Raw genomic sequence first — 15,463 nt, 5'->3', positions numbered from 1 at the left:
AGTCACTAATGTTGCTCTGCAGAGGGAAGTCTGGAACACTCTGGTGGTGCTGTTGCCCCCGCGACCCAACTGCGGATAAGCGGTTGAAGATGGATGGACGGATACCTTTAGATAATGGCATATCTTATGTTAAACCATGAGACTATAAATACTGCCTGCTTTGAAGTTAAGTGGGTTTATAATTGCATATTATTAGCAAGCAGCAATGTAACCCTGTGGTTCCAACAAAATGAAACACGGTTGTCTTTTTAAGAAGCAAAAGCATTAATTCTGCCTAGATGGACAGTTACAGTTTCACTTGAATCAGTCCCAAGTGTGTGTGTGTGTGTGTGTCTAGATGCCGACTCCAGGACAGGAAATGGCGAGGGGTTTATAATAGTTCATTTCCTCCCTGCATGGGTCACATGTGTCAGTAACCCCCGCCCTGTTCCGAGTCGAATTTGATTCCTTGCTCTTCCAAGTCGGCCACCCCCACTTTTTTTTGTCTCTCCCCTTCTCTCTCTCTCCCTCTTTCCTGTCTTTCTTCACTTGATACTATCAATAAAGGAAGAAAAGCCAAAAAAAATCTGCAAAAACAAAATACATGGTATTCTCAAGAGAACGTAATGCCACTCAAAGTAGGAATAACATAACCACTACAGTATAGAGAGACTCTTATTGAAAGAGTATCAAGCTATAAGTATCTAGGCATATGGATAGACGACCAACTATCCTTTAAAACCCACATCTCAGAACTCATCACAAAACTTAAAACCAAAGTTAGCATTTCTCTATATAAATAAAGCTTGCTTTGACTTAGAAAACTGCAGTTGATTCATAGCTCAATTTGATCTGTTATTGATTATGGCGATGTTATTTACATGCATTCTGCCTCACTTAAACCCACTGGATGCAAGCTACCGCTCTGCCCTCGGGTTTATAAGCGGAGATGGGTTTCTCACTCATCACTGTACTGTATACAGTAGGCTTTACGAGAAGGTTGGTTGGCCATCATTGGCTATGAAACAGCAGTGCACTGTTTTTATCTATAAAGCCTTACTCAAGAAATTGCCTAATTATCTTAGCAGCCTATTACACACTAAAGTTGGCCAGCATCACACCCGTTCTCAAGACCACCTTGTGTTAGAAATTCCTGATATGAATCCTGAACTGGGTAAGACTGCATGCCTTTCAATACTATGCCCCCCACATGTGGAACTGTCTACAATCAGATTTAAAACTGATTTCACTTGATCGATGTAAAAGTCTTGTAAGGAATAATCTGACATATAGCTGTACTTCCAATCTGAATTGTTTATTTGTTTTGTAATGTCATTGTAAAAGAGAGCTGGTTCTCAACTGCACTATTTATTCAACTGCACCTGGATAAATAAAGGTGAAAGAAAAGATACTACTGATGTTTAACATGTTTCTTCACAAACAATTTCCCCCACAAGCATCTCAGAATTGAAATACAAGTAAATGTCACAACCGACACGACGGTCAGCAAAGTAGCGAACACGTCAACAGAGTGGTAAGCAAACCAGGACAGTCTGTTGGAATGAGTCCTCAGATGAGGGGCTCCTTTATGTCTCATAACATGCTCTATCCAGAATACTGCCCGGTCCAGTGCTTTCATTGGCTGGTCCCTGTGCAGCCTCGAGAGCTTCTGCATGCTTTCCCTGTACGTGGGGTCATGCAGAACCGATTTCAATGCCTCCGCAAAAACCTCTCTGTCCAGCGTGCCGATGTCCACCATCGTCGCCGCTCCCTTTGCTCTCATTCTAGAGAGGTTGTCAAATTGATCAAAAACCAAGGGAAGTCCAACTATTGGAACTCCATGGTAAATGGCCTCTTGAACCCCGTTGGTTCCTCCATGTGAAACAAAGACTCTGGTTTTGGGGTGTGCCAACAGGTCCTTCTGTGGCAACCAGTTGACCAATAGGGTGTTGTTGCCCAAGGTGGCTGGCCTTTGTCCAGTGTGCCTCCAAATGACCTTCTGAGGCAGCTGGGCGAAAGCTGCAGCAATCTCTTCGGTTATGTCCACCGGTAGTTCTCCCAGTAAGGTGCCCAAGGACATCATAACAACTCCATGCTCGCCGGAGCTCTGCACAAATTCCTCTAGGTCCTTTGGGAGAGGGCTGGCGGACGACTTGCATTGAAATCCACCCATGTAGACCACATTTGGCATAGTAGGACGGGGAAATTCAAAGATAAAATCGTTCCTCATGAGATAGATGTCAGCATCCTGGAAAAATGCATCGTAATTTACGTCGGGGCCAAAATAATGTTCGACTACTGCTTTGTAATGAACTCCTGTGATTTGTGGCAGTATTACGTAGATTCCAACAACATACCTAATAAAATTCTTGACCCTTTGTCCAAAACTCATCTTGTCGGTCAACTCTGTCCCAGAGAATGGAATATATGACAGAGGCGAGGGGGCAATGACAAAATGAGCTTCACCTTGAACTGTCCACCTGACATTGTAAACAAGGGGAACTTGGAGTCTGCGAGCAAGCATTGCCCCCACACCAACAGCAGGGTCAGTCAGAACTAAGTCATAGTCGGCATCATGGAAAGACTGCATTAATTTCTCGTCTTCAAATATTTGAGCAGCCATTTCGGCCATGCTCTTGTGTAAGAGCGACAAGTGTGTGAGACTCTCCAGTCTCATATGTATTTGAGACCAAAAGCTCTGAATGCCTTGCCTTCGCGCTTGCAGCTCTCGAATTATTAGCTCTCCAAAGAAGTCCTCATCGAATCCTCCAGTGTGAGGAACAGTGACAGAGGTGTAGAAAGGGGACATTTCTTTGGTGTACCAACTATTGGATGCCCGGACCACGGTGATATCGTGGCCTTTTAAGTGCAACTCTTCAATGAGTACTTTCATGTTCACCCAGTGACTCCCGTCCAAAGGGACCACCAGGATTTTGTCCCCAGATACACAGGCCAGTGGGACCAACAGCAGTGCAAAGATGGCATTTGATGGATGACGCATCTTCAAATTCATTCCTCCTACAGTCCTAAAAATATACAAACAATATTTAAGATTTTTTTGCCATTGTCGATTTACATAATAGTTCATTGCAATAACATTATAGATGTGACAAATCAAAGTAGTTAAAATGTCAGAAGTGCTCCTGGATAAAATGGGATAAACCATGGACCAGGCCAAATTTCTGAAGTATATACTTGAGAAAGACCTATGCTGGTCGAAACGTTGTATGTCCTGCCTGCTGTGTTCGTGAATAAAAGTAACCTGGAGCATTACAAAGTGAGTTGCGAGCCCTTGCTTTTGGACTAATAAAGTATTCAATCACAATCAATGACACATTTCTGTACCTTCAATATAAAGAAAATGTTCCTGTACCAAAATCCATATACAATCCGCCACCGGAATATAGGCTACATTTGTTGCCAAAAGAAAGGTATATACTGTACTGTACAAGCCCTTAGCCTAAATGACCGGAAAACAAGCAGTTTCAAGTTCATGTAACATAATATCTGTGTGCTGGGTCCAAAGCTCAATTAGACGGCAATAAAACGAAACACAATTGTAGGGTCTTTAACCTCTCTCTCTCTCTCTCTCTCTCTCTCTCTCTCTCTCTATGTATGTAAATGACAGTTATGTGTCCGGCCAAAGGTTGAGGTGGGAGGACGACTAAAACCGGACTGTCCGGCGTGAAACCGGACGTCTGGCCACCCTACCCACAACTGACACCTTCAAATTGCATTATAAAAGGAGGAGCGCTAGCCGCTCCTATGCACAGCTGTGTGTGTGTTTGTGTGTATGAGCACGGAATGTGATGATTTGATGGGCTGATGTATGATGACAAGACACTTGTCAGGCGTGCGTGCTTGCGTGCGTGCGTGCGTGCGTTTCAGGGGATGTGAAGTAGACTGGGGACCAGACTAAAATGTGCCGGGACTCGTTTGTTTATTCTCCATTTTTGTCAGTGAAGAAGATCAAACGCTATTGGCTCCATCCGTTTCCAGGATCAAACGCTATTGGTCAGCGTGGGCAGGCATAAACAGGAAAAGGGTCAATAAAGATGTGAGCAACGTACAGAAGCATGCATGAAGGGAAGAACAGCACAACATATTGAGACAGAAATGATGACAGAACAAGAAACATGTAACGTGTCATGTTTCCTCATCTGTCTGTTGGACATGAGCACATGTACAGTACACATGCAAGGGAAGTACCACAGCTAAGCAACATCACAATGGACAATGAGCTCTACTGACTGTATTACATTTAAATTATCGTTATACAAAATAAAAACGTAACCCCTCTTGGTTTTCGCTCCCTTTATCTCCTCTCATTCAAGATTCTATGGTGAATAGAACAAAGAAACAAAGAAAGAAAACAAAGAAATTATGGAAGAATAGCAGCAATAGTAAGACAGGCTAAAAACGCTTAGGTTTTCGGAGCTCAAGTGCACCCAAAAAAACAGAACTTTTAACATTCAGTAGATTTTATGTGGTCTGGGGTTTTCTGGCTCAAAAAAGTGCTCTGATTTGCCTGTGGACTGTGAGGTAAGAGTCCACAAATCCCATATATGATAATAATAATTTATTTGCCAGCAGAGGTCATTATTGAGGGCATTTTGCCTGTTTTCGTTGCGTCTCAAAAGGCTTCGAAACACAGAAAACATCAGACCAGATCCACTGAATGTTCAAAGTTCAGGTTGTGTGGGTGTAATTGATGTCATAAAACCTAAAAGAAAAAAAGAAAAATAAATGAAAATGTATCTCACCTTTAAAGTTATAAACATCTATTTTCATATTAAGTTTCGGACTAGGAACATTCAATACCTCTGTCTGTCTCTCATATTATTTTGCCTTCTTGCTCTCATCTGGATTTCAGATGTTGTGCCAGACGGCCAATTATCAGACTTCTTCTGTCACGTACACCACAGCCTGGGTGGCACTGCAGGGAGGGGTGTGCGGGTGTGTGTGTGTGTGTCTTGTGTGTGCGTGCATGCATGCATGCGTGCGTGTAAAAGGGTAAGCGCTTTACAATATTCACTATCCATGCACTCATGCACACCAGTGTTGATTTTGACAGAAAATGTAGATTTTAGTTTAGTCTTTTGAATGGTTTTCATTTAGCTTTGGCTATATTTTCAGCATGCAAGTGTAAAATGATGTGACTTTTACTGGATCTCTTGTCCACTAGTCCCTCCCTAACAGGTTAGTCTAGTTTTTATTTGTTGACAAAATTGTCAATATATTTAGTCTTAGTCATTATAGCTTAGTTTTCATTTCGTTTTAAACATCGATGTCGACGAACATTTTCATCATAGTTTTCAACAAAATAAACACTGATGCAGAGCCACATTTACACACCGACAGCGAAGGAAACTCCAAGCTGCTTATCAGTTAAAGGCTGAGGGTTTTGCTCAACACTAAGGTGCGATTCATACTCCTATTTTAGAGCCGAATAAGTCGGTTCGGATCTGTAGAGCCATTTGAGGTACGTTGAGTCATTTGAGGTACGTTGAGAGAGAGAGAGAGAGAGAGAGAGAGAGAGAGAGAGAAGGAAGGAAGAAGGGAGGCTAACCCTAGGAGGAGAGATGGTGTATGTGTATAGAGTGTACAGGAACCCGGATAGAAGGAGTCCATGCAAGACGGAGCCAATCAGATAAGAGAGGATAGCTTGATGATGAGAAAAACGGTGCAGGATATCAAGCAACGTTAATGCATCCACCACAAGGCACACTTTAAATAACAAACAGTATAGCTAACAAAGAGTGCCAGAGAGAGAGAGAGAGAGAGAGAGAGAGAGAGAGAGAGAGAGAGAGAGAGTGAGATAGAGTGCGACAGACAGACAGACTCGGACAGAAGAGATGGTTAGAGAGAAACGGAAAGAGGGAACACAAAAAGGTCCCAAAAGAGGAAGTTGTGCCCTGCTGGGAGGAAGTGGGCACGAGCGAAGATGGGATAACATATTAGTAAAGGAGATAGCAGGGCCTCTCACAGGCCAACACTGTCTACAGCCGACAGCTGACGTCCACATGGAGGCGGTCAGACCCGCTCCGACCCCGGACCGTGAAATCACATGATGTCCTAATGCTCTCAAATGCATCACCAGTTTGTGGTAAATAGTGCAAGTCACTGTAAATTATGACTGACTCATACTTAAACAGCATGGGTTTTGATTAAGAGTGAGAAATGAAAGAGAAAAGATTTTCCGCAAATCAAGCATGAATGTCCAGGAATTTCCAAGAGCAATGAAATGCTTCCATCCCGAAATTACCAACAAATGAGAAAGTATGAGAGCCACAAGCAATGAAAAAATGCATCTGTTTGGGACTTTATGACAACGACAGAAATTCATTATAATTAAGAAGCACAAGGCTTTCTTGTGTGTTTTCCAAGCTTTGAAAACACAAGCACTTTACTTGGCTGCATTTTTAAGGTCTTCTATTTCCGATAGTAATCTTTAGAATATCCAACAGACAGACGGACAGTCCTGCGCAGTCCTTTAACCCATTTAGACCTGAGACCAGATTCTACAAAATGTCTTGTAAATCCTGACAGTTTTCTGAAATTCCAACATGTATGCTTCTATGTCAGTGATTCTCAACACGGAGCCCCAGAATTATCTGTATTTGGCCGCCGACCTCCATCTGAAAATATGTTGTTCCAGGGACTCCCCCAGAAGCAAAGATTAGAGTTTAAAAAAAAAACGTTGTGCCACATTCTCACAATTTAAAAAAAATAGCAAATCTACAAGCTCATAGCGCAGCACTTTCAATAGCTAAAGTATATGAGATAACACCAAAAGGGGTTCCCGACCGTCCTGAATGGATTAAATACACATACAGAAAATGACACAGTGGCTTCCAGAATAGCTCCCACTAAAAAGCCAACTTCATAGAGGTTCTAAATACAGATTATGTCTGCAGGGAAAAGAGCTACATTTAGCTATTCACTGTCAGGATGACAGGATGTACACGCTCGCTTATACACACTTTATTATTTTATTAGGCTCACATGCTCTCTCTCCCTCTCTCTGACACACGCACACAGACACACACGCACAGGCGCCAGCACGCGCACACACACACACACACACACACACACACACAATTGTGCCACCTTTGGTAAATAAGGATATGCTATATTACTTTGCCATTTGCTGCCACTGCATCCGTTTTCAGTTCCACATTGTCCACTGAACACCTGGGCAACAGGTGAAACAACATAGTGAGAGAAAAATCAGACCCGTCTGAAGTGAGTGGTGCTGTACTGTACTGTACTGTACTGTACTGTACTGTACTGTACTGTACTGTACTGTACTGTACTGTACTGTACTGTACTGTACAAGCCCTCCTCCCTGGCCTGTGAAAGCACAATTTTATAGACACACCAAAAGGGAGAAGGGAATGATGTGCTCTATGCTAGAGCAGTGTGCTATGGTCAAGTTTTGTCACTGTTTATTTTTAATATGGAGGGTCAGGAAAATTATTTGACAGTTTTGGGCAGAAAAACCTGCATAGATTATGATTAGATTATCAATCTTTTTATGGGAGAACATATTAACATCGGTTTTGGATTATGGGTTAAAAAAAACAACATTCCAGCCTCAGATTTGGATTATGGGAGAAAAGAGTCTCAGTTTTGGGGATTATATTAGAGAAATAAAATAACAGTTTTACAGAAATAATGTTTTAACTAGACTAAAAAAAGACCAAAGATTTGGTTATTCCTTTACTTAAGACGCTTGCGAACACGCAAACGCCGAAAACCAAGTGTAAAATGACTTCTACTGGATCTCTTGTCCACTAGTCCCTTTCAAACATTTTAGTCTAGTTTTTATTTGTTGACGAAATTGTCAATATATTCAGTCTTAGTCGTCATAACTTAGTTTTCTTTTAGTTTACATTTACTTTCCGTCAGTGAAAAAAGGTAGTCGACGAACACACACACACACACACACACACACACACACACACACACACACACACACACACAACTCACTGTGCAGCTGTTCACAGCATTGTGTGTAGCCATAGTAACTGGCCATCTCTTCTGCCGAGATGCTAATGAATCCCTCTCCTCCACACTGCTTCATCACAGTCCTCTCCTCTGCTTCATCCCTCGCTCTACTCCTCTCCTCCGCTGCTCTCGTCTTCATCTCCACAGGTACTATGAATAGAAGATTCCCTCCCATGACTGTCTCTGCCTTTCTTTCTCTCACCCCTCCATTCTTACCCTCCTCTCACTCTCTCCCCATATCTCCCTCTAGTCTAACACCTGTCACAGTTTGTGGATTGATTGCGCACCACTCCTTGTTCCTGGTCGCTCGTTCGCTCCCTCAGACACACACAGAGAGAGAGAGAGAGAGAGAGAGAGAGAGAGTGTGTGCGCAAGTGTGTACACACATTTTATCAGCTAGTATGCTGTTCATGTTGTATTTACACACAAAGTGTGTATATACGGTAAGTATAGACAGTATCCAAAACGTATACCCAATGCCACCTAACACTCTCTGACAAACACACACATACGCACGCTATTACATGTGTGTGGGGGGAAAAAACAACCCGCCCCAACACACCACCCCAACACACCCCTGCCAAAAAGGTCGGCATTTCTCTACTCAACCCGTGGCTTGACCCAAGGGTTACAGTTCAACTTGTGTATATTATTTGACCCGCCCCAACCCACCCCGACCAAAGAGTTAACATTTCTTGACCCAACCTGGGTAACAGGTCGACCCACGCATCTCTCTCTCTCACACACACAAACACACACACACACACACACACACACCCTCACCTTTTCTGTTGACCTTGTTCGCCTTACGGTACCGTTTCATTTTCGCCGCTCCACACCAACAACACGGACGTGCAGACATGGCAAGCGGAGTATTTACACCTGCTGGTCTAATCTAATCATTCTATCTACCATGATGGTGACCGTCTATTTCTAACCCTCTCCTTCTGTCCCCCCCAACCATTCAGTTAAGCAAATTAGACTCTTGTTGGTGAGTCGATTTGCAGCGATGCTCCAACATTCTTGGTTTGCACAGCAACAATAAGGCTAGACTAGTGAAGACTAGTTCCCATGACAGCCAAAAAAGTGTGCCGTCAGTACCTCAAAATATCTAGAATGAATTAAACATCCATATTCTTCTAGGCAACAGCTTCACGTCTGAAAACGATGGCAGACTATAATATATGATCTGAAGGAGTAGGTCTCTCAGAAGGCTGGGCACAGGTGCAGGTTATCCATTAGCTATTGTCAGTACAGGTATATGGAGAAATCAATGACCCAAGGTCAAGTTGGTCAACTATCAATGATTAAAAGAACAAAACAAAAAAAAGTATCAGCACAGTCGACAAAATACACACACTGGGGACGTCTGCACAGAAACTCACTGCTCTGCTGCAGACAGACTGCAGTTGGGGACGTCTGCACAGAAACTCACTGCTCTGCTACAGACAGACTGCAGCTGGGGACGTATGCTCTGCTGCAGACAGACTGCAGCTTGGGACGTCTGCTCTGCTGCAGACAGACTGCAGCTGGGGACGTCTGCTCTGCTGCAGACAGACTGCAGCTGGGGATGTCTGCTCTGCTGCAGACAGACTTTTTCATGTCAAGGACCCCCAAATTGACATTAATTAGCCCAGCGGAACCCCATTTGAAAAGATATGCCGGGGACCCCCAAAAGAGAAGATTTTTACAGCTCTAGCAGTGATTCTCAACCCGTTTAATTTCAAGGACCCCCAGTTACGGACTGTTCTGAAGTCTAGGGCCAAAGCATTTCCGGGGGTCCCCTGCAAGACATTGGTCAACACAGTATAATAGACCTGATGCCTTATGGCGTCATGACCAGCAACAATCATGCCAATATTTGATTATGGAGATATTTTGTATATGCATGCTACCGACTGGATGCAATCCATCACAGTGCACCTCGCTTTATCACAGGAGCAAGTTACAGAACCCATCACTGCACGCTATAACATCAGCAGAATGGTCTTCACCGACACTTAGAAGGACAACATGCTTGACAAACTACCCCTGTATTTGACAAAGCTGCTAGAACCCAATACCTCAAGGCGTATGCAGCTGCTTTTTTGTAATACCGGTATGTGGTTTTAAGACTCTGATTCTGTTTCCTGGTGTATGTGTGTTTTTTTGTATTAATCTTGTTGTACCGTGTGTTTGTCATGTATGTAAAATCATTGCTGTAAACAGGGCGCAATTGAAAAAGAGACCTTGGTCTAAATTGGATTGCCCTGAAATAAAGGTTTCAATTCATAATGACTAACTAAAATATAGTGTGTGTGTGTGTGTGTGTGGGGGGGGCGGGGGGGGGGTGGTAACAATAAATAACGTGTGTGTGTGTGTGGGGGGGGGGGGGGGGGTAACAATGTGTCTGTAGGAAATCCTGTCATGTCTCACTCCTTTAACAGATGTTATGAATTTATGATGTAATAAACCACCAGATGAACGTCGTTACATTCTCATCAGAATAGCTCGTCTACAACACATTGCATCATCATTACAGGTGACTGCAACAACTGGTCATGCCTATAAACGACATGCCCAAAATAGTGGCGCATGCAGGGCTTACAGTGGATAAATATGACCGTTTTAAACAATAGGCACACACGCACACACATTTCCGTAAACAAAACTAATTAACCAAATGTCATGGCAAAGTTGTCCTTCCATCACAGCACACACACACACACACACACACACACACACAGCTAACCTGTCGGCAGGTCCCACACATGGCTCCTGTGTTCTTGTCCCCGGGTCAACAGACTGATGGATACGGACAGACTGTGGAACAGCTCAGTCAGTGCATCCTGACTTTCTCCAATTAACTCCAGAAGTGACATCTTCCTACGTCTCAACATACAGCCTATACGTCTTTAAGCGCTTCCATCGCGAGTGAAAACTAAAAGTGTCTTAAACTAGATACTTTTGCATGTGTGCACGTCGTACGGTATACACACAGTGTGTGTTGCGTGTGTGCAGTGCACGTGTCAGCAAGACTAATCTAATGTGGCGCACTCCAGCCAAGATAGTCTGTGACTGTGCCTAATTGTCCTCCTCACATAGCCTGTGTGTGCCTGTGCGTGTGCGTGTGCGTGTGCGAGAGAGAGAGAGAGAGAGATCATTTATCTGGCTTCAAATCCGCTGTGTGAGAGAGGAAGTAATGGGCGTGGTTACAATATAAATCCCCTTCAGCTAATTATATGATCACACTGTGTGTGTGTGTGTGTGTGTGTGTGTGTGTAGCCAGCAAAAGTGTTTTGTTATCCCCTAAGCTCTCCACCCAATTAATACCTACAATCCTGCAGCGCACACACACACACACACACACACACACACACGGCTTGTATTGAAAACGTAATAATGAGCGACATATGAATGAAGCATGGAGGGTTTGCCAATTCTAGCGATAGGTTGTATTTATGAATGGACACTAGCAGGCAGAGATTTCAGATGTGTTTGTGCCTCCCGGAAGTTGGTCTCTTCCAAACTACAGCTGTAATTTTCACTGGCTTCACTGCTGGCAGAATTAACTAGAAGCTGGGCTGAATGGATGCGTAAACAATGTGGAACGTTTGTCTGACCAACGTCTGACTAATCACAGTTAGTCACAAGATCTCGGACGCATCAAACGCTGAACATTAGTTCTGATATACCGCCCACACAAACCTCTTTTTTTTATGGCGTCACAGCGTATAGTTCTGTACAGGCCCAGCAGTCTGTTCTGTTGGTAGTATGCATCAGGCTTTAGCCGTTCTTAATAAAAAAAAATAACTGAGTGGTGCAACTCCCCTCTCTCTCTCCCCCCCCCCCCCCCCCCCTCTCTCTCTCATTAGCAGCCAAAGTGCAGCATTATCTCTCTCTGTTTCTGGCACAACAGCGCCCCTACTGGTACTAATTGTCATACTGGTGCTCACAGTCACATAGGTGCATGGGTGGGTGGGTTAACGTCACATAGGCGGGTGAACACGGACATTGCTGTTCCTTGGAGTGGTTGCACCACTCAAAAAGCACAGAAAACCACAGCTTCTGTCTTTTATTTGGATTTGAGAGGCAGACAAGTGTTGGCAAAAGTAACTAGAAGAAGTGCCCCTCGGGGCACAGTTCTCCACCAGGATAATAGCGTTTGTGATGTTTGGACAAAATATGTAGGGCGGATATCACACGCTGTGTTAATGTTTTGAGGCATTTTGTTGAAAAGGGACCAATCCTGCAAAGTTTGGAAGGCAATCTAAGCCAATCGGGATGGAATATGGGAAAGCGGACAGATGCGTGTTGATGTCATTACTATGGCGATAGTGTATACCGATCTGCGTGATGTATGGATAAAATCTGTACGAGTAATAGAAATAAATGTGTTTTGTTAAAAATCGGCCTCATGGTGGCGTTATAACAAGCCATTGTGGAAAACTTGGGGCAGAGGTTCATCGTTGGCATCCAGGGAGTGTGTGTGTGCACAGTTTGGCATCGACCGGGCCACCAGCGCCAGGGATTACCTGTACACACACGGTCACGTGGACTGCAGTCACATGTGTGTTTATCATTTGTTATGATTAGTTTTGTGTTATGAATGGTATGATGTGGTAGTATAAATATATATATACTTATTGGTTAATAGTACAGTATGTATATATTTATATGAGGTAACTGGTGGTATTGTTGTGGTATATTATATAGACCTATCTGTGATGTATCTTAGGATATATACTTATAACTATACATCTAAGTAGACTTGTTATGAACCTTATATTGGAATAGAGAGCGCCTTCTATTATATACGTGTTCTTCTCCACTCCAGGTTGGATTGACTGCGTTTACCTTGTCAGTGACATCAACGAGGGGCCGGCTCTAGTCAGGCGTCTGCTCAACGCCTGCCTCCCTTATTGGTTGCCGGTCACGTGTCACCCAGTGGCCAGTGGCCATGGGCGCACCGTTACCTACTTAGTTAGTCTGTGCCTGATAGCTCGTCGGGGAGAACATCACTATGGTCTTCCTCCGACCCGCTACTCTGTGTGACTACCAACTGTGAAAACTACCTTATATTGTTTAACCCATTTGTTTCCGAACACCCTTCGGAAAGGCGTCGTTTCTTTATTGTATTTTCTTTTGTTTGATTAAGAGCCATTATAGTAAATATTCTATATTCTGCGGTTTATTACAGTATATACACTATTATAATAAAACCTTGCATTTGATCATGGTTTCCTGATCCTCCTTCCTATGTTGCCTACTCATCTTACGCCTAGACATATGAGTTGTAACACACACACACGCACACACACACGGACGGACGGAGTGCAAAACATACTCTCTCTTCGGCCTGGTGGAGACAAAGTCTCTTCGTTTATGTTAGTGCTTTTCCTGGGCTCAGTATGCTTAAAAATCTCCCTCTCTACAGAATATCACATTACCGTGCAGGACTCCCAGTATTTATTGTCATCGTCACACACCCACTCAAGCATTCCCTATTTTAACTTCAAAAGGCAATGAAAGCAGTCATGCACTTTTCATTATATCAAATTCCCTCCAATTAGATTCATTAATCCATCAAATGGAAGGGGCAGGAGTCAAAGGCTCATAGAATAGGAGGATAGCCAGCCAGGAAGAACTATCGTGACTGCTCTGAACTGGTACCAATACCAATTAATGACACAGGAAACTCTTAATGAGCGCTCATTTATCCCAGTCATTAAAGTAGGAGAGCTCATTTCTCAGTAAGCATCACATGGCATTAGTGTTGACTGTTGACATCACGCTGAAACCTGGATTAATTTGATTTGTCTGTCAACGAGACAGAAGACGATCTTATCCGTGAGATTACAGATTTTCTAGTTACTTCACAATAGAGAGGGACAGAAAAAATGATGTGGATGATAAGGAGTAGGTACTATGAGGAAGCATTTGGCCTTAAGACCCTGCAGGTATAGCACTCATTTAGCAAGCTGGAGCTGTTGACCATTCGGTTGTACATTCAGCCAACAAGCCCTTAAGGTGGTTGCACACTGGACACGTTTTTCGAAAAACCAATGGAGAAACGCCGCTAAAAATCAGAAAACACGCTCTGTGTGCAGGGACCTTTACTGGTAAAGGATGACACAGATTGACATTATAGCCGTCTGCTCTATCTCTAACTTTAAATTTCTTCCATCACTAAATAGATGATGTAAGATGCCAGCACTTTCTGGGGAAGTCAAATTCCCTACATCGAGGCACTATTTAAAATATGGCAAACTATAGCCGATCTTAGGCGCGATTCATACTCCTATTTTAGAGCCGAATAAAAGTCGGTTCGGCTCTGTGCCTACAATGTGACGTCATTTGACGTTCATGGGGGGCGGGTACCGTCTTAAAGTCGGTGCTACCGAAAGCGGTAAAATAGGATAGGAGTATGAATAGGCCCTAAGACCCAAGCTCACAATGTGTTGTGTGTGCTTATAGATACCGGTAGTCTATTTATTTATTTTTTGTCTACTTTATAGCTTTACATTATAGGTTACATTATAGTATGACAAAGTTGGACATTCATTTACAAAACAAAAAAAAACATAAAACGACAAATTACGTTTCTGCCCAACAGCGACAACTTGTAATATAATATATGTATTATAATATAATAGAGGTTCTGTAAGAGGCTCCCCACTCCCAGAATTAAATTAAAACCTAAAACTCAAAAGGTTTTGCAGTGAATGTAGTGCCAGTATTGTTCCTGGAATCCAAAATCAACTTAAAGCTTATTTGCTCAGGTGCCCTGGTGGCTCAACCAGTTGAACAACAAGACTGTGATGTTTTCAACCCTTTTCATATATCAACGCCCATTATTTTATTCTGCATTTGAGCCACGGACCACCATTTGATGACATTTAGCCTCTCTAAGAATATTGTGTTATTGTTGGATGCATTTTTTTTTGTCCACAATTCCATGCAGTATTGATGTTGGTAACATTAGGAGAGATAACAAGCAAGCGTCGATCGAAATAGACTTCCTGTAAATTAATTAAGTAATGCAGTTTAACAATTTAACTTGAGAGCGAAAAAATTAACAATCCATCAAATTCGGGTTACCAGCTCTCCATTTAGCTGGGGACCACCTGGAACGCACTCAAGGACCACTGGTGGTCCCGGACCACTGGTTGAAAACCACTGCTCTAGGTTCTCATTTACACCCCCCTTCCCCCACAAAATGTCCTGAATATTCTATGCCAGTGATTCTCAAAGTGCGGTCCGGGGACCCCCAGGGGTCCTTTCGGGAGTTCCAGGATGTCCCCAGATAAAGATAATTTGGAACCAAATGGACCCTTATGGGTCTGTAACTCACTCAGAGTTAAATTAACATTGATTTTACAATATAAATTGGGGGTCTCAGAGATAGAAATGCCATTAAATGGGGGGCCGTAGACTAATGAATGTCAAACTGGAGGTCCTTGAAATAAACGGGTTGAGAAACACTGCTAAAGCC

At 43.1% G+C, this 15,463-nt stretch overlaps 2 protein-coding genes across 3 annotated transcripts in view; both read right to left on the bottom strand.

The window, feature by feature from the left end:
- The window catches only part of LOC308311335 (guanine nucleotide exchange factor DBS-like), a 77,004-nt gene extending 65,929 nt beyond the window's left edge, over positions 1 to 11,075 (bottom strand). For both annotated transcript variants that reach the window (XM_080758015.1, XM_080758017.1), the window contains exon 1: positions 10,721 to 11,075. In XM_080758015.1, the coding sequence (XP_080614141.1) occupies positions 10,721 to 10,868 (148 nt within the window). In that variant the 5' untranslated portion in view covers positions 10,869 to 11,075. The remainder of the gene's footprint in view (positions 1 to 10,720) is intronic.
- Positions 1,391 to 2,992, bottom strand: LOC308311438 (UDP-glucuronosyltransferase 2C1-like; the record flags this gene model as incomplete). Its single annotated transcript, XM_080758125.1, has 1 exon — positions 1,391 to 2,992. One exon carries the CDS (start codon positions 2,990 to 2,992, stop codon positions 1,391 to 1,393), a length of 1,602 nt encoding a protein of 533 aa, XP_080614251.1.
- Positions 11,076 to 15,463: the final 4,388 nt, after the last annotated feature.

This window comes from Protomyctophum bolini, assembly GCF_963924005.1.
Source record: "Protomyctophum bolini genome assembly, chromosome: 24".
Lineage (NCBI taxonomy): Eukaryota > Metazoa > Chordata > Actinopteri > Myctophiformes > Myctophidae > Protomyctophum > Protomyctophum bolini.
This window is presented reverse-complemented; position numbering and strand designations above follow the sequence as displayed.